The sequence below is a fragment of the Cydia fagiglandana genome, chromosome 7, assembly GCF_963556715.1.
Source record: "Cydia fagiglandana chromosome 7, ilCydFagi1.1, whole genome shotgun sequence".
Lineage (NCBI taxonomy): Eukaryota > Metazoa > Arthropoda > Insecta > Lepidoptera > Tortricidae > Cydia > Cydia fagiglandana.
In genome coordinates, this window is record NC_085938.1 from 12,237,156 (window position 1) to 12,257,401 (window position 20,246).

Genomic DNA, 20,246 nt, shown 5'->3' on the forward strand with positions numbered 1-20,246 from the left:
GCAGTTGCATCCCATGTATTCAATTCCAGTTAGACGTCAATAGGAAACGAATCTAACTGGGGTGCAAGTAGCTGTTAGATTTAGCGGAGCGCGGACGCGGAAGTGGCCGGGCCGGCTCGCGTGGGCGATAACACACGCTGACAAAATGCTGCTAACTTGCCCACGTTACTGAATACCGTTGGAGAGCGCACGGGGGAATTAAAGTCTGGCAATCTTGCCAATTTAGTCTATAGTAGAATACACGCTTTTAATATACGCTTGCGTTTAACTTTGACACCTCATATAAGGGGTCATCCATTAATTACATCACACGTTTAGGGGGAGGGTCAAGAAAATGTGACATATTGTGACATGGGGGAGGGGGGAGACACAAACTTTGTGACGTCACTTTAACTTCATCAGTAACCGAAAATTTATTTAAATTATTTTATTCGCTATACATTTAAATAACAAGTTTTTAAAACGATAATCGTTTTTATTCGTTTAATTTTTTTTCCTAAGCAGTTTTGGGTTATTAAATTACTAATATTTATATCGTCAAAAATATTTTGATAAAATATTAATAATACTTAGGGTTTGTCAAATGTGACCAAGTGTGACAAGGAGGGGGGGAGGGGTCAAAAAACCTAGAAATTCGTGTGACGTAATTAATGGATGACCCCTAAGGTGACTTTGAGTGCCTTGAATAGACAATTAGACACCCAAAACAAAGGATACCTTATAATCTTTATAGCTCAGTTTTGTTATAAGATCGTATCCAAAATTCGATATATTAAGAACGGGTCACGTATTTTAAGTCGAAAAATACTCGACATGTTTCACTTCGAGGAGTCGTGTCATCAGGAGCTTGCGTTAATATGTGAGTGACCCGTCCTTAATACGTGTCTCACGGAAGTTTTGTTATCAAAATTCGATAGTTTATACTCAAAGCTCAAAGAAGTGAGGTTACACAGAGGATAGTAAACTTTTCTTCCTGATCAACCAGTTTTTGCAAAACTTAGCCAGTGGTTGAGCTTCTTGCAATGAGCTCTTGTTAACTAATCGCCTCGCACGCAGCGGCCGGTTATTTATCGGTAGCGAGACGTCCTCCCTGATTTAGAGGCTCAAATTGCACGCTGCAGCCCGCTCTCGATTTAAGTTCGTGTACAATCAACACTTCTATATTTTATGTCTGCGTGCTATGGTGAAGTTATTAACGGACTAGAAAGATGTGGAGCTCCGTTTTTATAAGCGTTTACAATGTATTAGATTGAGCTTGATATTTTTTTAGGTTTAACACCTTCATGGGTTTAAGCCTTTAAGGGATATTAAGCTCCACAAGAATGTTTGTGAGTACATACAAGGTTAATTTGAGAATGGTTTTCTAACTTAAATAAGAACCATATTAGGTAGAATGTTTTCATTGAACGATAAAATTGCCGTCGACTCGATCCTCAGTCCAATTTAAAAAGCATTTTTAAAACTGACAGAGCAATCGACCGCGGATTTTTTGCCCTTTTTAAGCTTACGAACCAAACTTAGCAATTAAAAGCATTAAGCAACCCGAACGTTTGAGACGAGCACTACCGTATTACGTTATAATCCGGGCTGAGCTCGAGAATCCGACTGACAGTGCGATAAGTGGTCGCTACCGAGTGGCGCAAGCAACACGACCAAAAGTCGATCTAATAAATAATGCGATGCGCCCGCGTCTATCCACTTCCTCACAATTAACATAGCAGGAAGCTCGGACTGTCATTAACCCGTCATCGCTACCAACTGCACCGAAAAACATTACACGAATCACGGTACTCACCGCCAATATAATTAGGACTCGAATGCTTTATAAATACAAATAAATAAAAGGAGCGGTGCGAGGTGGCAGCCAGCAATTACCGAGGCGTTCGGGCAACGCGGCGAGCTCAAATTGTCGGGTGCTGTCTCCCTGACTAATGACGCCACAATGCCAACCGTATCATAAGCATATTTAATCAGCTAGCTTCAATATTTGATATCGGTAACATATGCTTGCATAATTTGTTATTCAATGACTTTTTGCGCCCTCTTTGATGCAAGCGATTTTAATTTTTGAGAAGGCTGCAATTATGTTATAGATGTTCTCCCTAATGTGAAGTTAATTTGCATTTATAACTTTCATTCGATTCAAACCAATACAACCCGCGATCCTAACTACGGTGGTTGTACTAAATAGTTAGTACCAACCGACTGAATCGACCTAAATACCTTGTACTGTATCTACACTACCTACTTGCCTAAAACTCATAATAAACGTTACGTGTTCTGCAAAATAGTGTGTGTTACTTACACTTCAAACCATCGAACGTCACTTTAGACAGTTGACATACCAATTTGACGGTGTATAGCTAAGCCCGTGCTCTCGAGCACGCATCGCAATCGATTCTCCTCGGCGCGTGAAATCGAGCGCTCTCGATCGATAGCTGATTCGATTACCGCCCTACACTATTCTATTAACTATTCGAATATCACACGGTGATTAGGTAAGCTAATAAAGGTGATTTCGAACGCCGTTCAATTTTTTGTTGTTTTCTTTGGCTTAAGTATTACAAGGCGATTTAATGTAATAACTATTTTACCTCCGCTGGTAAATAGTTTAACAAGTACTCGCACGACTGCTTCTAAACGCATTTGGTCAATGTAATTAAATCTGTTGGCCAATGTAATTAAATACCTACTGAAAGTATTGTTATAGTTACGTAAATATAGAAATAGGTAAGTCACTAGTAGATACATAGTAAGTACTTAAGTAGCGCGTAAAGTTAATGTGTACCGAAAGGTACACTTAAACTTTACGCTTTAGCTTTACGCTTTATTGCATCACTTCGCTTCACATTCAAAAACATATTCCACTTTATTCAATCAATTATTCAATGACCTGTTGCTAAGGTAACACTCTACATCAATAAACTAACTATCGATATCAATAGATGCAATCTAACAGACAAAAAACGGTCACCAGTGCAGTCGAAAGCAGTTCCAAGAACATAAAGAAACATCAAGCCATATTTTAACAAGTAAATAAAACAAGTTCTTTGCACTCCATCATTAGAATTTATGAAGTCCCTGGTTGCCTGTTTCCTTGTTATTAATATGAACATTAATACTGTCCCAATATCCTCCCGTAAATGTCACCGTGGCGCCTAGGCAGGTAGACCACCGAACTATAAAAACACCAACACAAAACATTCAATTCTCTATACGATGACTCAGAAAAAAAACATTTTAAATTTATAACACCTCTCGCTACCCGGCCACTGGTATAAAAATGCTGAGAATTGTAATTTTTCTTACAAAATTTAGTGATATGTCAAACCTGTTCGACGTGGCAAATAAAAACGTACGAGACGAGGGTGAAAAAAATAAACTAAAGACTTCGGGTTATTGCTAAAACAAGGGAAGGTTACCGTATCAATCAAGGCGTTGACAAAAGCCTTTTTTTTTTCTTTTGGCCTGGCCGTGGGTGAAAAAAAGGTCGGTGTTTATGGAAATGCTATAAAACAGGCTTAAGTGGTTCCAGCAAAATACCCCACCCACAGCTTTGAAATAGATAAAATTGAAATAATGATACTAAATAAACCATTACCTATTACTTAGGTATATATTTGCATTTTACTCATTGTCAATGTGAATCTGAATTAAAATACGCTTTTCTCGCGTGACCCAAAACACATTTTCTTCGTGAAGACCTAAGTTTGTACCTACTGTTTCACGGACTAAACTTGTTTAGACCAAGGAATATCTTGCCGAGAATGTTCTCAAACTATAGTCGGACAGCAGCACGGCATTGCACCGGGCACAGGCAGGTAAGCAAGTGCGAGAATGGTAAAAATGCGAGTGCACCCCGCGGAGCTAGCCGCGTGTCACTCACTGTGCGGGGTGGCCATGCCAAGGGAAAAAAACCAACGTCATAATTCTAAAAACAAAAACAAACGACGTACCCATCATCATTTAGAATTATTTTATTTTGTAACTAATCTTTTTTGTCATGTCAGTTTAGCAAACGGATTGCTCCTTCATATGTATTCGATATTTTCCGTCACGATTTTTTCCATCACAATCGTGACGTATTAATGAATAAGAACAACATTATTTACTAATATCGATCATAGTAGAAACTACACGAAATCAACACATCAAACTGGTCATAATCCATAACAGCAGTGACCGCAAAACGTGCGTTCGAACCGCCCCGCTAAGTCAACTGACATGATATGAGTCACTTAGCACTCTGTGCTAATAAGAGCCCTATAATGTCCCTGTGCCTTTTCGTGTGGGCCATAATAGCCACCGATATTCATTCAATAAATTACTCGGTGATATTGATATAAGAATAATATCTTCACACGTTTGTGTTGTTCGGCCAAAAGACGCAGAATGGAATAAATTAAGTGTCCTCAGTGTCACCGATTTTGTTTCGTTATCATGGCCAATAGGTAGGTGGAGGAAGTTGACTTAATTAGAAAATTAGAGGATATTAAGGTAATAAGTATACAAATACATATAGAAAAGGCCTATGTCATTTTCATAAAAGTATTCCTCAAATAGAGCAATTTTCAAGTGGGACTTTATTATAACCGACTTAATTAATGAGCGGATAATTTTACTTAACACGCTAACGAAATTCTCAACGCCTACCTACATGGCCTTTTAAATATACAAATATCCTCAATAGAACATTATTAACACAATGTAGAGCGGAGTCTATGACTTGGACCATACCTATGAACAGAATTTATTCGACGGCGCGCGGTGATCGATGGCCGGCGAGTCTTGTCCCGGCCACCGAGACAACACGCTCAACCGAATACGGTTCCCAAATTTAAAATAAATACCATGTTCCAAATTCAAATTTTATTTAATTACTCACTGAACTCTTTTGTTTTAAAATCCGGCCAGTATTTTAGAAACCTTAAACAAATTATGACGAAGAAAATACCGAATAACGGCTTAAGCCCTATTTAGACGATGCGACAACTCGCATGCGAGTTTCATTACATTGCGGTTTTTGATCGGTCGGTTGAATTGGACGTAACTACCAGTCCGCAATGTAACTAAAATCGCATGCGAGTCCGCGCGCCATCTAAATCAGCCCTTAAGTAAGAAACGTTCTGAAATTAGAATTGCTAATAATCTAGACATGATCAATTCTAATCGACAACAGAGCAGTAGCTAAAGACTGGTCATGTAAACATCGAAAGTTTCCGCCCATAAAATAAATTTGACAGTAAAATTCTCAGCAATGAATAATGACATCATAACGATTATAAATCAGGCAGACAGTGTGGGACCGACTTGCGTCAACGTTTAAGGCTACAGAATTCTTATTGTGATAGTTTATTTGGCACTAGTTGGGGCTCTGCATGCCAAATAGGAAAGTTCCATGACCGCTTCGCCACGCGTAGTATTTTAAATATTAAGATTTATTTCCAACCTCCCGAGTTCCTAAAATTTGAACGAGCAACATTACATACTGATAAGGCCACTAACGTGCTTGGCCCTGTTTACACTTTGATTAGTGATTAGTGCGAGTTCATAGAATAGGGTATTTGACTACTAGTCAAATCAGTTTTTTTATTCTATCTGTAAAAACGATTTTGTTACTATGGAATTTATATGAAACACTAATAGCATGTGACGTCACGATCAAATTACCTACTCTTTATAGTTTTATACGGGTCTTAAAATAGAAATACCTAGTGTTTAAAAATGACTACTGTTTACGTTTCTCTATTAATCTTCTGGTAATTTATTTCATGCATGATGTAAAATATTTTTTTTAAATTATTTTAAATTTTACAGTCAAATACCCTATTGTTACATGCGTTATTAGCAAATGTATGAACTCGCACTTAACACTAATCAATGTGTAAACAGGCCCTAAGTCATAAGTACTTATTTAGTAATTATGGATGTTAAAATCAACACAATAACAATAAAAGCACATTGTCATTAAAATATGAGCGCAAACATTATATATTACACTAGTTGAAAGTCGGGTCCGAAACGGGCCAGTAGCGTGGCAAGTGCTATCTCCGGCCATCTACAAGTGAAGCTGGCATTTTCGCTGTACAAATATAACTTGGGACGTGTTCCCAGTGTTCTCACGCGTTCCTTTTTCTCCCGGGAGAAATATTATAGGACATAGCTCGTATTGCATACCTCGCTTTATGGTCCCGGTACTGCGTTTTATTGCCCAGTGGCTCGCCGAAGATTTCGCACTAGCCGGTGAGAGCTACCGGTAACGGCTATCAACATGCGATCGCGCCTTATTATCTTAATAAGAACATGTTCTAATGTGACATTTATACATGTCATTTGTACGGTTATTTGAATGAGAGATTACCTACTCTTTAGCCTGGTTTCGTAGGTATCCTAAACTATACTTACCTACTCATGGACAAATGTAGACTTAGAGGAACGCAAAAAAGGTTAATTACTAGATTACAGTGCCTACTCGTAGAGTATTTTTCAACTCGTAGGGTAGGGTGAAAGGTGTCTCCCACTCCATATAATTTATAACCGAAAAACCCCAGAACTCGCAAAATTGTATTGAAATGAGCTTAGTTTTAATTTAGTTTTATTTCAAAATTAGTAGGTCCGTTCCTCTAAATTTGTCCATGAATGTATGACATGTACTTACCTAATGTGAATATTTGGCGACAAGCTTGACGTTGTCAAAATAAATAATTTAATTACTTCCTAATGAGCTTGAGTTAACGATAATGTTCCTACTCATTGGCAACCCCATCCGCTATACAAAGTGTCGTGACTTTGTAGTTATTAATTTATTTAAATTGAGCGAGCGTCCTCTATGTCCAAACTTAATTTGTACCTCACATGTAACCACAAGAACATATTCAAATGAGACCCTGTTACTTGTTCTCTAAATTACTTTCGACTTCTAATTACTCGTGAAGCTCATAAATATTATAAACCAAATTAACGCGGACATAATCTTATTAGATTATAATTATTTTATTAGGTGCAACAAATAACTACCCAACAAGCATGTAAGTGTCGCGTAACCATCTGTATTGTCGAAATGTGGGAACTTTTACAATTGAGCCAAGTGCATGAAAATTGGAGTAACCATAATAAATGAGATTGGGTAGATTCTGTTGTTCTAAGTTGGCTGCATTGTCCAATTAGGTGTGTGGACAAGGTCACCGCATAATGGCAGCCGCTAATTGCCGTGTACTAGTTTTGGGCTTTTAATTAATTCTCGTCAGCATGTGTCGACTGACGCAACGATACTGCTAGATATCTTTTACGTTTTTTAATTCAGTTTTATCGTAATTAGTGAAGGTCACCCTTATAAGTTAGGTAGTACTAGCCACAATAATTTTATCATAAAGAGAATTAGTATCAATTCATATCTACCGTTTCCAATGTACTAGTTGTATATTTTATTCAATTACATAGTACCTTGTGAAACAAAGTATTTTTGTGATAGTATTGAATCAAGCCTTTAAGAAGTCATTCAAACGTTCATGCAGGGGCTCAGTAACCCGCGCGAGATTGCTTCAGGATTAGCTTTTGCACTGCATCTCACCGGGACGCACATTGTCTCGCAATTCCCACAACGAAAATAAGAGTGAGAATTCAATCTCATCCAAGCCTTCAACGGTACCTCTCTACAGAACACTGAGTTTAAATACCCGCACCGACATCCGGGTAGCCGTGACTCAACCGTCCAACCGAATAAAACCGTTTTTTTAATTCACATTTTATAGTTGAATGTAAATTAAAACGCAAAACGCGGTTGGTTGTTCCTTGTTCAAAGCGGTGTAGTTTAAAGAGCCATGACGAGTAAGTACAAGATTGCCAAAAAAATGTTTGAAAGTGTCGTTGGGAGTCGAAGCAGAGGGAGTCGGTCCGCTTGAATGACGGGGATGATGTAACGTGCAGCGACCATTCCGCTAGTTTATGTCCGCGATGCGGGTATTAAGGTAAATTGTACAATTGTGCGCACGGGCCAGTCGTTAGCCGCGCGGCTGACGTGCCGGCCCGCCGGCCGAATGTCGCATTGTTTCGGCTTTATGCGTCGACCTCAGATTAGAAGTCTAACCGCAAGATTTATGGCGGTCATGGAGCTAGGCGAGCGACGAACCTCGGCGGATTTCGTCGAAACGCTAAACTTCTTACGAGCCCAATTTGTGGCGTTTAATGCGTTGTCGTGCCCGCGTGCATGCCCCGCCTTTTTATTGGCGTCCCGTAACAGTAAACATCACCCATTCCGCCGGCTCGAACCGCCTTCTTGTACATAAGCGCGATTGTACGAAGATAAACGCAGTTTCTGAGATGCTCGTCTGATACAGCTAGAGTTCCTAATAGAAATGCAAATCCTCGACACTTCATTCAATTTGTAAGGTCGCAGTCAAATCGTAATTTGATTACAGAGATTTATGAATAGTTAATGATGGGTGTTCATATCTGCGTGTAGAAATCGGCGGGTCGAATTCCTAAGGCTCGGTTGGTTAGGGCGAGTACACAAATTGGTCGGATTCTTACACTCACCAATCTTCGCTTGGGCTTGATGAGGGGTCTGTTCTGTCCGTTCATCTTGTAGTAGAGGCCGCACGCGTTGCAGAGGTAATGGCCAGTGCCGTCGCGCCGCCACAGCGGCGTGCTCGTCGCGCCGCAGTTGACGCACTCCCGACCCTCTGCCATACAACACACAGCATTAACTACAATAACACACGTAACGGAAATTCAGGAAAATTACTACATTTGAGAAAGCGTTGCCAAAAGTACACGAGCACAAATGGGCGGGTTTCTGCGATATGTCATAATAATGTTCGAATTCCGGAATCTTGATTCCTTCCACGAGCGAGTATATTTTTGGCAAGCCTGCAATTTGTGCTTCGTTAAGGGTGAGAGAAGAATAAACTAGAGGGTGGATAATAAACGGTAGTGACTATATAGAGCATATTTTTGCAATTATTAAAATTACGTATAACTTACTTTGTTGCTATAAGATATAGTAAAAAAACTTATGGATTATCACATTTAACCTTATAATATGCTATCATATACATATTATAAATAAATAAAAAATACCACACAAGCGAAACAAAAATCAACACCAGTAGGAAACCATAGTAGATTCACATGAGGGACAAAAGGTATAAGCAATAAAAGTGCAAATAAAAATAATTAAATAAACGTAATTCAGTATGTTAGTGTTTTGTGAGTGATTTACCTGTCTCCTGGCAGGCTGGGAGATGAGAGAAAAAAACACATTCAGAAACATTACCAATCAAATTTCACTAACAAAGCATGCAGACACGTATTACACTAGTAACAAACACTACGCTAGCATTAATTTACCTCTTAGACAATAAAAGTAATTGCAATTTACAACGAAAAGTAATATATTCAATTAACCAGGGAAAGCGTACCGTGATGCCGGAGGAAAAATTCTATCAAGATTTTTTACACGCAAGGAAAACAAGAGAAAGTTACACTTAGCACTCAGCGCTCAGCGAGCGGAGCGCCCTTCAAATGCGAAATATTTTTAGTTTTCGCACGTGACTATGTAAACCAGTACCTCCCTAGCTTTACCATGAAATCATTTTATTTTAGCAAGGCTCAGGCCAAAGGTAAGTGAGAACTGATCCTATAATGGCTAACCAATATGAAATGGAAAAAAGGAATACAAGTAAACAATTACCTGCCCATAAAATAATTAGCATTTTGGAAACGGCAATAACAAAAGCTAATCGCTATAAAAATAAATGATGTTACAAAAATGTTCGAGAGCGTCTAGTGGGAAACAGAGCGGAACCAGAGCTATAAGGTAATGTATGTACATGCTGATTTTCGCAATCTGTGTACGAACACGTCTAAAATTATATTACACTGAAGCATAACATCTTATCCATTTGTTGCTAATCTACCTCTATGATGAAACAAGCTCAATCGTTTATGAAACTGATTGTCTTCACAGCACAGATACCTACTGAAGCATGGATTTGCAAAATACTACGGATCAAAAATGACTCATGCCCACTTACTATTTAAATCATGCATGAAACATTTACATTTAACCCCCAGGATGAGTCACCCTCCGTGGAGATTATGCAACCAGTTTTCTTTTATGATTTTAGAACGATTACCACCAAAACGAGCAAATGTGGGTACCATATTTACATGGTTAGCGAGAGGATGTGTTCACAATATGGGATGCACGCGCCCGCCCACAATCTTTCTCTAAACTCGATTACTCGATCGATGATTTACTGCAATCTAATTAAGAATCTCATCTCGTTACTCTCACGTCCCGAAGGTACCTACCTATTTAATAATAATATGTGATGAAATGCGCACAAAATGTAATCTGACCGCCCATTGCGCGTAGATACCCAAATCAATAGAGTCACATTCGTATGTTTACTAACAGACGGTAATAGATTCAATGATACAAGTTTATTGCCCTACAGATTGTATCGGCAGATCGTATATCGGTATCTCTATAATAACATTATGTATCTAGATCTGATTATGCACGTCGGGACAGACAACGATCCTCTGCATAATTAATATTCGTAAGGACGCGCAACGAGAAGGTGAAAGTGACCGAATACGATAGAAAAAATAAGTTAAACGAACCGAGAATGTTTTACGAGCTTTAGGCAGAGCAGCCATTCATCTTTTTTATGTAAAACCAGATCACAACCGGCAATTAAATCGCCCGGACCTTATCGAAAACTTATTGCGATCGAACCGACGACTCACTTTTTGGACTAACCCTTTATTTTTTTGTTATTTGTGTCGATAAAGCCTGTAATTTGTTCCGAAGATTGTAATAAATAAACACCAATAACGATTATTAGGAAAAAATAACAGGATATTACACGGAACGAGAAGTTTGATGTTAGTGTTTCTCGCTTTGAGACTGATTTAGTTGAATAGTAACGTCTCTATTTGGTAAAACTATGGCCGTTTGTGAAAGTCGGCGGCCGCGGGCGCGAGAGATTTACAGCCGCCTGCCCTCATGCCTCGACATTACACGTATTATTAAAGAGAGCAGTATTTCTGATTAATTACCATCCGATTTAATTGTCCAGACTGGTCCGATCGGTTCAATCGTCACGATAACCGTTTTTCGATCCGTTCGCATTGTAGAAGTTACATCTTTATTTACACGATAATTGAACTGCCTTCCGGCAACAAGCCATTGTAACTTGATTTTTGGTAAAAAAAAGAATAAATGACCGTTCGTTGACCTGATGCGAATAAACGCGCCAACCCTATATTTGGTAAAAAAATAGTTTTAGCGAAATCTCCAGTGTTTGTTCAAAATTAGAATGCGGTTCATTCTCTTTATTGCGGGGAGTGACGGCGGTCGTGACGCGGCCGCGCTACGTGACCGCGATAAAAGATTTTCATCTGCCATATTTACGTAGCAGAGTGGGCGGTTTTTATTTTTCAAGAGTCTCCAGACGAGCGTACTTCGGCACAATGTTTTCACACGCCCTCCGGCGTGGGGAAAACACCGAAATCCACGCAGCGGTTTACGAGAGCGGCCTCGAGTGATGTTGACCCGGCGACTCCGGGGGATGGAGGAAAAACTATCGATGCGTACCCGGCGGCGCCGTTACTCCTCAATGAGACAGCACAAAAACTAGACTAGTTTTATAGCCACGACGTGTAGTAGGGTAATGTAATTTAAATGAAGGACTAATTCGCTCCCGTGTACCGTGACGCGCTCTTGGCGCATCGGCCCATCAACACGTAACGGTGAAGCTATTTTGCATACAAACCATTACATTATTGCTCAAAACTTATTCTTTGTTGCGCCACAGAGGCTGTTATTAGGCCTTAATTACATGGCTGTATGCAAATAGGAAATTTTAATGGAAGCCAATGATCTCGCGCGAGGCCTCTCCTTTCATTAAGCATTAACGTGGCTGGAAATCCTGTAGTTTTTCTAACGATATTGGTATATTATTATAAGAACGATAATTGAAATTTGCATGTGTCTTCGTGCATGCAAATGAGAACGAGGCATATCTCGTTCAAGTGTTCGTAAAACACGTCGAGCTGGTAGACTATATAGGAAAATCTATTCATAAACGGGTCTTGTATTAAATTGATCTTATTTTACCATACATTTATGCTGATTTGCGCCGAGACTCTGTAGTCGTTATTTCGTGTCTGATGAAGATCATGATACTCTAACACTTACGTAAAGTATGAAATTATAGGATTCATTTAGGATTCGTCATTTGGTTTTGGTACTTATTGTTTTCGTAAAACTTGCTGATCTTCTTATTGACCTTACCAGTCCTCCTCGTCAGATCACATGTTTCATAGAGGGCAGTTTCTCTCGGCTGTTAAGTATCTTAACGTGTGGCAATAAGGCCAAAGTATGACAAAATAAGGCAGCGCAGGGTGAATAGACAGACGCAAAGGAATTTTCTAAATTGAGACTTATAGCTGATCTAAGTAGATTCGTATGTTCAAACGTTCGCTATTGTAGTGTTTTCCAGTTGTCTGTCTCGGGTTGTAGGAATGAAGCCATTTTTCACGTTCCATGCGCCGCGGCCGGACGCTCTCGTATTTGCATTCGTTATTACGGTCCGGAGATAATTACGTGTGACGAGCGCAGCGCTGCACTGAACCCGCGATAATTACCCGACTGCTGCCGATGCCGACCAGCGCCGACTGCCAAACGACAGCATGCATATGTGCAGGTCAAATCAGGGTTCCTAGCCAACGTACCAGTCGTTAATGCTCCGTAGCGAACGAAACGCAACTTTCGCACTAATATGGAAGAGTGATAGAAGACAAAGCGTTTCGTAATCGTAACGTAACCGATTGTCGCCTTGAATAGGCACCCTGACTGAACTAAAGCGAGTATTTAACTAATCGGTCAATATTTTCTAGACAGTCGGCGCCACCACTTAGGTATGTATATCTGTAATACTTGGTAATACTGCAGCAGATGCCAGGTTGATGTACGACTCTATTACCGGCATTACCGCAGGGTTACATCGGCTCAATTTCCCATGGCTTTGGTTTTCACAAATGTTTTCCATGCACTGAGCAGAGCGATTTCGCCTCTCGATGTCTCATTAACGTTCAGTTTTGCACACTTGAGAGAAACTGGTGGATAAAAAACGATGCCGAAACCAAAAGACATTTTCCACGTTATGAATAGCGAATTAGGTAGGTATTTATAAGTTTAGATACTACATATTATCGTGGCTTTAGTAGCCGAATAAAAGGGAAATAAATCGTTTACTAAATGAAATACATAATTTAACTCGATATCATAGGAAATTTAAGCATTTCGGAAGTACCTCTAATTAACTCATTATTTTAGCTCGGCTTTGGCACCTACATCAAAAGCATTTGTAAACCCGATTGTCAGAATTGTATTCAAAACCCTATTGTCCTCATTATAATTGAATTAATCACTAAAGTTCCGAGGCTTAAATAAAATGCAAATTTCAAAAATGCAATTGTAACCCACAACCCGCATCGGCGGAGCGTGACGGACGCAGTAGGTACGTGCACGTTTTCGGTGTGTGTGTTACAAAAATATTCATTAGTGGTTTGTAGGTACGTTGTATTGCGACTTCGTAGAGTTATTAATGTTTTAGTTGCTTGGTAAAATGATTAACAACACAGTTACCTACCTACTGTGCTAAAATACAACGCATTAAAACTGTCCGGTTATTTCTAGTTTTAAGTACGTTTACTCGACGTTAAATTTTATTAAAAAAATCCACTATGCGACATAAGTCATAACACATTTTTTAATAAATAAGATGCTAATTAAGGAACTTTGAGTTCTTTTGTGTCCACGGCGTATTAATTCCATTAAAGACTTCTTGGACAAACATTATTGTAAATAAAAACATCGAATAGTTATTATATGGAGTGTTAGCAGCACACGAAAGAATGGATGCAAAATAATAACATATTATAGTGGAGTCGGGACTTCATTCCAGCGGCGCGGCGGGCCGTGGCGCTCGCGCACGTACGGCGACGCTAATTGGTTGCGCAAGCACATGCAACGGCGTCGTCGCAACGACATAACCTGCGTTGAGGGGTGTATCCCGGGATCCCGTTGCTAATCTTTTTGAAAATCTGAAGTCGTTTCGGGGAAATCTTTCTTCTGAGTAAGGAATTTAGATTCGCTACATTTTTGTTAGGTACTCCTCAATGCAAATTTCATAATATAATTCTTGTGGGAACACAAATAACTAGGTAGATAACCTATTGATGATCATAAAAAAACTCTTGTATACATTATGTTACTTACTTACTTTTCCGAATTGAATATATTTTTTAGTTTTTTATTCTTCGGATTTGATAACATTTACTCAGCATACGTATTACCAATAAATATATACGTTTCTTTCTGGCTGCGACTGTCTACTTCGTCGACTTTTATATTAGTTGTATGTATATGTATACAGTTGTAGAGGCATTCGGTACTATGACTATGATAGTCGTAGCCAGAAAGAAACGTATCAATCGGCATGTATGTTAGGATGCATGTCATCGTCGGCCATAGGAAGCCCGGCTAAATGTCGTAGGTAAGACTCTGATAACAGCTGACTGTGAAAATTATACTCTAACCCCTACCATTAAGGTACGAAATCGAAAGAAGGAATGAACATTGACCAGCCACTGCATAGTATTATTTAAGAGCTGATTATTATATTGTTGAATTGTTTAATTTAAATGCCATTTGAATGAACGGAGTTTTAGAAAGTATGGAGTGGAACGGTTGGGTTGTGCTCGAGATGTTGGTACGCGGCGGTTGCCCATTTGTTTTAAATGCCCTTTCCATGACATTCCTTTGTACGAACAACTATTTGGGCAGTTTGTAGTCACGATTTTCCGTACACCATTAATTGTTATGTTTTATTCTAAATCTGGGCGTGATTATGCGATCCAATTTTAAACAAAAGACAATAATAAATGCCTTTTAAGATTATTTGCATGGCGGGTATTAAGTATTCCTCGCCATGAACGTTACTAACAGTTTTTACCGTATATTCTGTATCACACAATGTCGGTAATTAACAGTCGGTTACAAGAAACAATCAAGTAGTACTTAAGTAACAAGGTATCGTTCAAATCAATTAACTACAGTTTTTGTGAATGCAGACAATACGGCAGCTGTGCCATCGATACTGCATTCTGCATTAACTTTAAGTGCTGATAGTCGAACTTGAAGATGAGGCGATTGAATGAAGTCTATGAAGAGCTTTAATTCTCGAAACGGTGTTTGATAGGAACGCTCGTCCGAGGTCAAGCAATCGGCAACAATGGAATGGGCTACATCCGGCCTCTGCACATTATCATATAGCTTCCACCGAGGAACCGACAGCAGCGGCCTGACTCGAGCCGCACTTACCTCCCGCGGATTTACATGCTACCATTTGCTTTTAAATCGACGACAATGAAGAATTTTATTGTCGCTAAAACTTATGCAAATAAATTCATTGCAAACTTCTGATCAAAAGAGCGCATATTTTATAATGCATTAAAACGATGTTTAGGGAGATTAGTATACAAATAAGATAATTTATAGGCTGATATTTCCACATTCTCGGAACGTGTGGGGCGATAAAACTCTGAAGAATTTTCTGACGTTCCGCAAGTGCGAATAAAATGAATGTGGTAATACAAAATGCTAAACGGGCGAACTTGGGCAGTAACTAGTAGGTATGGTAGCGTATGGCATTAAGTTTTTTACAACAATTAGCGAGAACACGCTGAACCGGACAAAAACCGAGTAACGACGCGTAAACACTGTATAAATTGGATACCAGACTACTGTAATTAATTGGATAGTCTATGGCAGAATCTTACCATTTGCCTCGCAGACAAATTGCTATATAGAATAATGCATTGCAGTTGCTTTCAATTACAGCAGAGCCTGAAACATTTGCGTAGGCAACTTTGATTCGTTATTCCATGTTACGATTACCATAATACAGCATTATACGGAAAATGTATAAAGTAATATTCAGTTGTGACTAGTAGGTGGATTGTCTGAATAGTTCTTCCGTGTAATGCATTTTAATTAGCGCGCCGTTTTCATTCGCTCTCCTGCTGTCTTATAATCTTATGGGAAACCATCTCTAACTAGCGCAGGGAGATCTTAAATCGCGCGTGAGATTCCATGCTAACGTTAATCCATTAGAAAATCCACTAAATATTGAACCCACAATTGAAAAGGCTCGCTATTCAATGGCCGCGATGTTGCACATTCATTACCGCGATGTGAGACAATAAAGGACGGCCATTTTTGGTTCCCGTCCATTGTCAAAGCTTAACTAGTGTGAGAGGCTATAATTACAATTTTAAATATGTATGAAATAAAGCAGTCGCATTATGTGGTGTTAACACAATTTACTGTTGTGTAATTTTTCGTTATAATACGTACCATAGCGGGTAGCATTGCGAAAAGTTTGCATCACAATAACCGGCGCAACAATACACGCATTAACGTAAAGGTCATGACGAACAATATCTCAATAAATGAGCCTTATGAGTAAACGATATACTTTACTAATTATATATTCATTGTTACTAATTCACAAATCACACGAGATGGAATTCGTAAAAACCATAATCTCTTACTCCAGCTGCATAATATGCTATTTGTTATAGTTATGCAGTTACTTTAGTCTAATAAATAATCTCGAAAACCTATTCCTTTCCTATTCCAATTTCGAAACAATGCAGCAGTTAAAAAAACAATAAATAGCACCACTACCGAACTACTATGAAGTCTATTCTTCAAACGAACGAAAGTGACGTAAATTAATTTCGCAATTAAACTCTAATTTCTAAAACGGTCTTGAGAGTTAATAGAAATCTACTTAGAGCATTTGTTTAATTGCGTAGACAATGGTAAGTTGCAATTAAGTAATGAGAAACAGTTGGTTTGTTTGGTCAACATCAAAAGAGCCCGCGTGGGTTCACATGCTAAACGTAACAATGATTATTGTGCGCCCGCGCTCCTAACAGCCCTACGTGTGGACGCCAACGGCGACCGACGAGGCCTGGGAACATCTAGCTACAGACGTAACTGCAGCTCTTGCGTCTTCCGCGTCCAACCAACCTTCAGAAAGTACCCAAGGTACCTATGTAATGCAAGGGCCTACCAAGATGATTTAATTAAACATTAAACTTGCCAATCGAGATTCCTGCCTTATTTATGTGAATACTAATGATCATATTCGTATGTTAGTGACCTCCACCGTGTGTTAGTGTTAGGGTAAGCATCAGACCAGTTAGTTATCCCAAGCCCGTGTACTGAACACAAACGTGTGGCGCCACAACCCGGCGGCGCCCGGTGCAGGATACCCCGCTTATCCGACCACATCGACCACTTCCAATAATTATTACCGCACAATGACATTTTGAAATAACGAAATATTAATCTCCAAGTGCTTATCTAATTAATAAATCGACATTGTCGAATAGATGAAGCTGAGATTCTAATTACGCGAGTACTATCGTGGCAGCCATTTTGTAAAGGCTCCCGATTAACGAGTCTTGAAACGCCTCATAAGCTATTTGATTATAAACGACTGTGAATTTAGCACTCATAAGTGAAAGCTCTCTGATAGTTTGATAAAGAGAGCAGCTTCGTGTCTCCAATTCATAACCATTTAAGTCTAGACAGTTACTTATTGTTAACTGTATATTCATTCGATAGTGTGATCGGGTAAGCGTTGTATGGTGTGAGTATCGCGTGCGTCCCAGCGAGGCGAGGCGGTGCAAGGCGAGCGAGTAGTCCCTGCGGACTCACCGGCGCTAGTTCGCGTCTTGTTCGGCCGCGGTTTGTTCTGCTGTTGCGCCCCACTATACCCCTTGCCCTGGTAGTTGTAGTAGTCGCCGCCGGCGGCGTTGTACTGGGCGTTGTACTCCCCGGAGGGCTGACTCGACTCCTGGGGACACGACTCCGGCTGCGCACCTTCGCGTTGTTTGGACGGCGGCGCGCCCATCATGGGCTTGACGTCCCCACACAGCGGCAGCTCTTGCTGCTGCTGCATGAAGGCGACGCTCATGGCCGTCGCGTGGGCTACGGCGGCTTGATAGTCTTGCTGGCCTAACGCCGCCGCGGCCACAGAGTCCGGCGTGGAGTCCTTCGGCGGCGTCGGTGGAAACGAGAACAGGGGGTGCGGATGATGGTGTTGCGCGGGGGACAGGGGCTTGTCGGCGGGCGCAGCCTCCTGCTGAAAGCTGCCGCCCCACGCGCCACTGCTGAGCGCCTTTGACTCCAGCCATGGGTGCAACGGCGTGTGGAAGTGCGGCCGACACACCTGCCCGCTGCCGCCGCTTAGCGTTCGACCTGCATACACAAAAAATATTATTCTACACTTGTAAACTGATTCCTAAAGTTATGATTATGAGTGTATGAAGAACTGAAGTCGTAATTCAAACGCTCAACGACATTAGCATTCGTACTTTGATTCCCTTAACCTCTTCGAGTTTACGAGCGTTTAAGTAACCATTATCGTCGCGGACGAGATCTACTGATAGGAGAGGCATCGTAACACGAGCCCGAAACATCAAAACTTGCCGTCATTAGGAGGGATAATTTGAAGGCGTTTTGTTACCCCGCCCGCGCTTACCTAAATTAATATCATTTCTGTCTAACAACTGGTCTTTCACACGACATCTTCATCTCAAAATATTGTTATCGCGGTCATGAATATTCTAGTCTAATGCATATTTGATAAACAAATAATGGGTATAATTCCGAGCGAGCCGGCCGGGCGCGTCCGTGAACAAAGGCCGCTCTTTTCCGAAATGTTTCAAAAGCGCCGTGTCACAACAGTGAGCAATTAAAATAGTAGGCCAGCTGGAAATTTCATTAATTATGTACTCAGTTCTGATTATACACCGCGTTGATTTGTTTGCGTACATGGTTAAATCGTGAAACTATACAAAATAAAGCTTCTGTTTGCGAAACGAAAAAATAGTAGCGGCGCTTCATTCGCTCAGTTCGTGTTGGTGTCAGTCCTCCCCTTTTTAATTCAATTGTATTTGACAATTATTATTTAAACGTGAAGGCGAACATATGTACCGGTGTGTATTTGGAAGGGTGCCGTAATGATATCTGTTGGGCTGGTTCGATTGGTGGGTTTGTTAGGGGCCTTCCCTACCGCGGCCGCCCCGCTGCCCTGCAGTGCGCTGCGGGTACTCAACTATTGGGTTACTTACGGTTAACTCACTCTGTAGGTACAATATGTTAAATGTATGCGTTTTATTCAATCATAATATGTTACACGTTATATTTTCACAGCATGAGGCAAAGTTAAATAGCTAAACTGAAATTTAGGGACGGACTCCCTGTGTACACGTGCTTACATAGACAATAGGCTCGCATACATGCCCGCATCACATCGCCAGGTGTCGATCGCAGTAGAGATTATCGTCTATCAGTGATGTTATCGAGCCCGTACGGCGTACATTGCGCGCTATCCAGCTAGACAAGCCGATCGAACAACAAAAAATTCAATGAATGACACAAATGATCCTCCGCGGTGAAAAGTCGCGTATTGTTTCAGCCTGTTCCTCGTATATTCCTATGGTAATGCATAACTAGGCAGACACTGTTCATGCGCCAATTATACATAGTAATTTATTAGTGCAATTCAAAAGCGAACGATTCCTACAGGCATAATCACGTAATCTGCCGGTCATTGCAACAAATACCGTAGAAAACAATAATTACTATAAAATAATCAATCTTTGGCATTAGGCGGAGTGCACAGCAACGTTTTGACAGGGTCCGCGCACCCCCGCGTTAGGCCAGGGCCACAATAGCGGGCGATGGCGGACGATAAGCGTATGAATAATTCGTGTTATCGCGCCATCTCGCCACATGCCCTACCTGCCCGGTACCAAGGAGCTCCAAATAGTCCAAATCAGTAGTTGTGCGACAAACGCAGGGTTGCTCAGGATAGGGTCATTTCGGCGGGTAGTTAGCATAAAATTAAGATGTAACGTCGTGTTTTTGCAGTTAATTTAACTCTCCAACTTCATGTTTCTTGAAATATAGTCAAATAGAAACAAATTGGGCAATAAATGCAATTAAAAGTTCAATACCCAACTTAATAATTGCCTATAACTAGTACTATAAACTAGTACAGGCCCATTATATTATTGACATAACATAATAGGTTTACAACAACGCTTTTGCATTCATATATTTACAAACTATGAAAACACAAATTACATAA

General features: G+C 40.2%; 2 protein-coding genes across 3 annotated transcripts in view; both read right to left on the reverse strand.

Annotated features, from left to right (window-relative positions):
• The window catches only part of LOC134665895 (uncharacterized), a 286,141-nt gene that overhangs the window by 87,610 nt on the left and 178,285 nt on the right, over nucleotides 1-20,246 (reverse strand). The window lies entirely within an intron of this gene.
• The window catches only part of LOC134665877 (GATA-binding factor C-like), a 106,029-nt gene that overhangs the window by 44,106 nt on the left and 41,677 nt on the right, over nucleotides 1-20,246 (reverse strand). Inside the window, exons 3-4 of one of the 2 annotated variants that reach the window (XM_063522905.1) lie at nucleotides 17,807-18,349; nucleotides 8,530-8,681 (exon numbers count right to left, since the gene is read on the reverse strand). In XM_063522905.1, coding sequence (XP_063378975.1) covers nucleotides 8,530-8,681; nucleotides 17,807-18,349 — 695 coding nt within the window. The remainder of the gene's footprint in view (nucleotides 1-8,529; nucleotides 8,682-17,806; nucleotides 18,350-20,246) is intronic. The other variant, XM_063522906.1, reaches the window with a different exon arrangement.